This window comes from Mus caroli, chromosome 4, assembly GCF_900094665.2.
Source record: "Mus caroli chromosome 4, CAROLI_EIJ_v1.1, whole genome shotgun sequence".
Taxonomy (NCBI): Eukaryota; Metazoa; Chordata; class Mammalia; order Rodentia; family Muridae; genus Mus; species Mus caroli.
In genome coordinates, this window is record NC_034573.1 from 98,556,512 (window position 1) to 98,563,646 (window position 7,135).

A 7,135-nucleotide genomic window follows, 5' to 3' on the forward strand; every position below is an offset into this window, starting at 1 on the left:
GGAAGGAAGAAAGAAAGAAAGAAAGAAAGAAAGAAAGAAAGAAAGAAAGAAAGAAAGAAAGAAAGAAAGAAAGAAAGAAAGAAAGAAAGAGGGGAAGGAAGAGAGAAAAAAAACCCAAGTGGCTCATCCTGAACTGCAGGCATTCCAGATTCTTCTCTGTCCCCTCACAGTCCCTCTGTGTCCCTTTCTGCCTCCCCAGAATCTCCAGGAAACAAGAGGGCTGTCGAGGTCTGAGAAGGAATTGGTGTCTGGTAATGCCGGAACGTGTGGATGAGTGGATCAATCAGAGATAGACTCAAAAATAAACAGGAACTGAGTTGTGGCAGGGATGAACTTGCCCAAGCTACAAAGCAGGTCACAGCCAGTATTTAAAGCCAAGTCCTATGGTTCCTGCCCCCCCCTGCTGCTCCCGAGCATTTGGGAAAAGAACTATGTGCTGGCTACTTAAATTTTTGTCCCTGTGGGATGGAAATGGCTGTTCTGCCCATGAGAGAAACTGCTTGGGAGAGTCTAAAACCCACCACACTTAATAAGCCAATTAACACCGAGGTCCACTAAAGCCCCAGCCCAGCCTCACTTGTCTGTGACCCCTGCTGCCTGTTCCTCATTCCCAAGTGTCCTTGCCACCCTCACAGTGTCCAGACCGCCCTTCGTTGCCCACTCACCTGCTCTGAGAATGAGATTTCTCTCCCTCGTTCTCATCTGACCCTCTATGGACGACCACCGGAGCCTCCATCCAGGCCTGAGCAGTACGAGGCTCGCCTTCCCTGACACTGCTGGCTCCTGTCTTCAGCTCGGGGGCCAGCAGTGGCCTGGGGTCCTCACTGTAGCCCATGACCTTCATTTGGATGTGAGTGAAGTCTGGGAGGCTCTGGTCATAGGCGGCTTCTTCCCACAGCCTGACGTAGGGGGCCTGGGGGCTGGGTCTGACAGACAGTGGGAGAGGAGTCAGACAGGAAGACATGAGTTTCCTCACCATGACCCCCTGTCTGCCATGGGGGTGGGGTGGGCCCGTTGATTTCACAAGAAAAATCTCAGGGATATCACTGGGCCCTGGCCACAGATGATGAGGCTAAGGCCCAACTAGGTGAGTAAATTAAGTGGTCTGACCCCAAGTCAACTTCACACAACATCCCCAAAGGTATCCTCAACTTGAGATGGTGAGATGGAGAGGACCCAGCATGAAGGCTCGCTGAGCCATTGCACAAGAATCACTATTGTGGGTTCACAGCTCTGATGAGGAGTAGAGAAAGCCACAGAGTGAGCCACGGCTGCTGTTAGGCTCCCTGCCTACAAGGCTGCAGAGTGATTGACTCTACACTTCCCGCAACTCCAGGAGGAAACTGAGGCATGTACGTAAAGTGCCTCATACACACAGAGACACAGACCACGCCTGCTTGGTGGACCAGGGCCATAGTGATCGGTCTCTGCCGCTGTGCTTCAGAGACTAGGTCCTCATCCAAGGTCACATGACTGGGAGGTGACAAGATAAAGGAAGAAACCCCAGGTAGCCCGAGCTAGTTACAGGCCCTGAGCTAGTGTTTGGGGTGGCCACTGTTTCTCACTGGGACACTTCTCCCTGTGTATCAGGAGTGGAAAATGACAGTGTTAACAAACTACCCAAAGCAAGCAGAGTGGCTCTCAGCGCCCCCTAGCTGCAGAGCCTGTAGCCTGGCCTTTGGAGCTTGGGAGTCACTGCTCAAGGGATTAGCCAAAGCCAAAGGGTTCTCAGCTGTGCTTCAAGCTAGAACCAGAGCTTGGCACCTCCGGGGGTGGGGTGGGGGGAGACAGGCTGTGGCCAAATCAGGCCAGGATTCACGCCTGTCTCCTTTACTGACTCCCAGTGGGATCTGAGGCTTGTGCGTCTCTGAACCTCCATCTCCACATACCCAACATAGGAATGACAGTGTTAATGCACACAACTGAGAGTCTGAGACAACCTACGATTTCAAAGAGTGCGTTCTCAGAAAAATCAAGGCAAGGAGGAAACTGGATAGGACAAGCCAGAGACACAGGCACCCAACCCAGACATCCTGGTCCTCCCCCTCCTTACTTCTTCCTTGCTCCCCTCCTCTACACTTTTGACAGGAGGCTGGACTGAGAGCCATTCTGCCCACGCTTACCTCTTTACCTCTGAAAGCCCGGTCTCCAGCAGGCTCAGGGCCTTTGGGGACAAGATGCCTTGGAAGTCAGAGTCTGCTGGCACAAAGGTGATCTGTGAGGAGAAAGGACATGGTCCCTGCAGTTGGCCACGTCTGGAGCTAGCTGTCTAGCTGGGCCCAGTTGGCTGCTGGGCCTGGAGCCTCTGCACCCTTTTCTGCATTGTACAGTGGAAGGGGGACCTGGAAGGGTCTCTGCTTGATGTCAGAGTTTCTGTTCATAGCCTGAGCTATGGTAGCTCCAGTGGGTAGACAGATCTCCAGGCTCCTGCCCATCCCATGTTCTCCCCTTACTGGACAATCCCTGGAGAACCTGCCATGGGCAGACACCATGCTGAGCACTGGGGACAGTGTAAGTGACAGAGACGCCCTGCCCTGGGGTCCAGCCCATCATGTCCCAGAGGTCTCTACAAAGGATTCTCTATTTGCACCTGTGGAAAGCCAGTCACTGACCTGTCATTCACAGGACATGTCTATAATGGGGAGGCAGAGATATAGATAGCTGTGAGTGTGCCCCAAAGTGCCACCCCTGAACTTTCCGGATCAATCAGCCAAGCCACAGGAGTGGCCACTGGAGTGGGAAGGCAGGCCATGAGGGTGGGAGTCCGGTGAGGCAGTCCTGGAGAGTCCTGGGAGCTATCCCTCCTTCCAGAGCCTCCTTGAGCTCTTGGAGTTAATGAAAGACACCTCCAAGAGACACCTACTCCTCCATGCTCAGAGAAACCCTGTGAACCACAATCAGGATAATAAAATCCAAGGAGCATAGGCCACAGCATGTGGTCGGCCTTCGGAAGGAAGTTCTGAACCTGAAGGCATGATGCTGAGTGAAATCAGCCAGGTAGGGATGGGGCAGACACAAATACTTAAGGTTTCCATTTCCCTGGTGCGCCAAGCTGTGAAAAGTCAGAGAGGCAGAGAGGAGTCCCAAGACTCCTTGTTAGTCCCAAGACTAACAAGAATAGTAGTGGGGTACTATCGTATGGTGGGTGCAAACCTTTTATTTCCCAGTTTGGAAAGAGTTCTGGAGATGGGGTGACCACATTGCTAATGTGCCTAATGCTTCATACTGCGTGCTTACCCACCATGTATCTTGTGCTTATATGTTTTACGGAGCTTTTGATGGTCTGTGTCCCAAGAGAGCTGGGGGCAGAGGACTCTTTGAGCCACACAGAGGACTACCTGGACACCCAGCTTCTCCGAAAATCACAACCTGGTCTTCCTGAAGTTCAAGCCGCTGATCTCACAAGTCTGAACACTTGTCATGCAACATCTGGTGAGCCTCTGATGAGCCTCTGGCGAATGGCTCCAGATTCATAAACAGCGCTCTCTGCCTCTTCCCACAGAGTACAGTGAGGGAGGGATGCACTGGGCACCAGCACAGCTTCATGAGGACGGAAAGACGGGCACGATGGGTAGAGGAGCTTTTACGTTCCTTTAGAGGCACCACTCACTCCCTGGCAGCAGTCTAAGCATCTTACTTACATCTGTGTTAAGGATGCTCTGTGGCCAGCGGGCTCATGGCCCAGATATCATCATCATCATCATCATCATTACCACCACCACCGTCCGTACTATCTCAACCGTTAACATCATCACCATCACCACCATCATCACCATCACCACCATTTTCATCCCCATTGTCATCATTGCCACCACATTCATGATCACATCATGGACACAAGAAGCATGGAGGAGACAGAGAGGAAGCAGCATTCTATCGAAAGAGGAAGGACACACAGAATTGATGATCAGAGGGAGGAATCGGACCTGAAACCCCTCAGAAGGTCAGGCTAAAGATTTCAACCCTTATTCACAGCCACTGGCATTCCTGAGGAGTTTTCTACAGCGAATACACATGGGATCTGAATTCAGGCTGGACACTGACCAGTCCCAAGAGTCAGAAAGTGTAGAGAGGGAAGCCCACAAAGAAGACAGGGGCTCCAACTACCACGTCCTGGTTTTGAGCCCCAGAAGAGCAGACAAAGTAGGGACCAGAGGATGAGGGGGCCAAGGCTCTCCTCTCCCTGCCACTCCACTCCTTTTTCTTCAGCTCCTGTTCCCAGCTCAACGTTCAGGCTCAGCATCTTTAACAACTCCCCACACTAGCTTTATCCTGGCTCAGTTCTCCCTCTTGACCCATGCCTGAGGCCCAGATGAGTACCAGATCTAACCAGGTTTGTATTCAACCCCTAATGGAGCAGCTGTGGTGAGGAGTGGGGGCCCTTTCTCCCTCCTGCTCACGTTGATGGTTCTAATGGTCTGAGTCCCATCACTACCATGACCTCCCAGGGCCAGCCACATCATCTGAGGATCGAGGCCTCTGTGCCTGCTTCACACGGGCACGGGACCAGCACCCCTCCCACCCCCACAGCACCCTTTGCTTCCTTCCACTTGGCCATGCCCCGCATGGGGGCCAACTCTGCCAAGGTCATAGACTTGGCACAGAGCACAGGGACTTGAATTGGGGTCTGAGGGACACTAGGAGGTGTGGTTTCCACCACCATACCATCTCCCCACACAGCCCAGGAGCCTTCAACAGCTTCTCATTAATACCCAGCCCAACCCCCTACCAGCCACCCGCTGTTACCCAATCCCTGCCCTAGGAAGGATGCTGTCTTTTCAACAAACACCCCCTCCCTGGGTGGGGACATAGTGGCTCTGGCCTTGAGGCCCTCTTCTCCCAGTGACCTCTGCTCAGGACATTGAGCGCATAGAGGAGAGTTGACTGTAAACTGCTTTATAAATGGCTCCAAACCAGTTCTGACTGCCCAAGCTCCAGATATAAGTGACATGACAGCCCAGGGCTGGCTACAGAGGCAGCAGGACTGGGAGAGGCTGGGACCTGGCCCCAATTCCTAGAACTCCTGGGTACTCACACCTCCCAAGTAGGGAGGGGTGGAGGAGGCTGAAAGCACAGGGCTGTTAATATCAAGGTTCACTGGGACTTTGGATGTCTGTCCCCCTTTCCCACACCATCGTCCCTACCCACATTGTGCAGCTGAGGAAGCTGAGGTTCAGGAAAAAAAAGTGGCTCAGTCTCCCAGGCTCTCAGAGGCAGACCACAAGTTAGACCCCTGTTGCTCTCCCTATATCCCTGAGAGTCTCTAACTAGCTGTGTGACATTGTGATGTTCACTCCACCTCTCTGAGCATTAAAGTTCTACAGCACCTGAAATGTTCACTCCTCAGGGCTGTGTAAGGATCAAGAATAATAACAGCAGCAGCCGTTGTTTAACTAAGCACAACACTACAGTTGCAAATATGCCCTTCCCTGTCCTCCACACATCATACCTGGGTTACCACAGGGCTATGCAGAGCTGAGTCGGGTAGTATGTGTGTGTGTGGGGGGGGGGCATTTTACAGATGAAAGTACTGAGTCTCAGGAAGATCCAGCACAGCAGAGCTCTCAGCAGCTGGAGACATGGAACAGAGAACCCAGGGCTCACCACTGCATTTTAAAGCAAGCTCCAACCCTGTAGCATAGGGTCTGTAGGAGAGAAGGGGACTCCAGGAAACACAGAGTGCTTGGGACATGGTTGGGATGAGCTGTGGATTCTGGCTCTGATCAAACAGGGACAGTGCATAGATCCTATTGTGTCCCTGTGGTGGCTGGCTCCAGGTCCAGACACAGGAGCTTCTGATCAGCCACAATGAAAGATGAATGGATAAGCAAAAGGATGTTCCCCAGAGCAGAGAGAATATAGGGAGTCCAAATGGAAAGAACACAGCAGCTGGAGGCCAGGGGTTGATGCCGGGGACCATGAGAGCCACCTGTCCTTCTGCCCCCTTCCCAGCCCCCCTACCTTAGGATAGCATTGGCACATGCTCCAGATGACACCCCCAATCACCATGACGCTGCCCATGGCATAGAAGGTGCCGTAGACCTGGGGTCGATCGTGGCTCATAAGGAATGTACCCAGGGATAGCAGGAAGAGGCCCAGCACAATGAAGCCGATTCGGAAGGTCTTCTCATCAGCCATGGTGGCTAACCAGTCCTGGCAGCTGATCAGCACACCAGCAGGGGGCTGCCCGCAATCCTCCTCAAACGTTGAGCAGGCTCTCAAGGAAGGATGCTCCAGGAGATGGCTGAGAACCAAGGTGATGATGCACAGAGCAAGGAGCAAACTCCACAGGCCCAGCTCTCAGCCCTGAGCCCAGCAGGGCAGGTGACACGCTTCAGTGGGCCCAAGGTCCCAGCCATCTAACTTTCTTCCTGCCACTCTCCTCCCCTCTAGGCCCAGCTGTTTGGCGACTGTCGCTCTGAACATAGGACAGAGGTGGGGAGGGAGGTGGGGGAAGTCACAGGGGCTGGGCCAGCCATGGCTTTGACATCACCTCATTTGCCTACTGTGGAGAGGGAGGCCAGACAGGCTTTGCACCTCCCATCTCTGGGAGGCATGGGTGGGGCCACAGTGGCTTTCAGAAGCCACAGCCTGACAGCGTAGACACCTAAAGACACCTTCTCAAGGACACCTGATCATCTAGGCTCAACAGAAATATCAGTACCTACTAAATGGTCACCATCCTAGATATGTCTCCATTCTGTTCAACTAAGGAGACAGGTGCTGCGTTCCCATTTCACAAATGAGGACACAGGCAGAGACAGGTAGCCTGCCCAAAGTTACAGAGCAACTGGGACCAGAGCCGAGAGGCGGTGTGTCTCACTAGCGTGACCCTAGTCAACCACAACATAGGTGAACACAGGGCCAGGCTCGAGCAGCCAAGCCCAGGATGGTTTTGGATCTGTGTCTGCGGCTGTGTAGTGCAGTCTCAGCAGCTGGCTTACTGTGCTCCTCTATAAGGGGGTGGGGAAGGGGGGGAAGGTAGCCAGAACCAGAGCTCGCTCTAGGCTTCCTCTCCCCTATCACCTTTGTATTTCACACAGCCCAGCCATGCGTGAGTGCGTGCGTGCGTGCGTGCGTGCGTCATGGGGGCTGAAGTGAACTGCCCCTGCAGATTAACTGACCAACTGGCTGA

The 7,135-nt window shown here is 53.4% G+C and overlaps 1 protein-coding gene across 1 annotated transcript in view; it reads right to left on the reverse strand.

Annotated features, from left to right (window-relative positions):
• Positions 1-6,411, reverse strand: part of Bsnd (barttin CLCNK type accessory beta subunit) — an 8,729-nt gene extending 2,318 nt beyond the window's left edge. Inside the window, exons 1-3 of the mRNA XM_029476877.1 lie at positions 5,962-6,411; positions 2,124-2,215; positions 666-926 (exon numbers count right to left, since the gene is read on the reverse strand). Of these exons, the coding sequence (XP_029332737.1) occupies positions 666-926; positions 2,124-2,215; positions 5,962-6,138 (530 nt within the window). The 5' untranslated portion in view covers positions 6,139-6,411. The remainder of the gene's footprint in view (positions 1-665; positions 927-2,123; positions 2,216-5,961) is intronic.
• Positions 6,412-7,135: the final 724 nt, after the last annotated feature.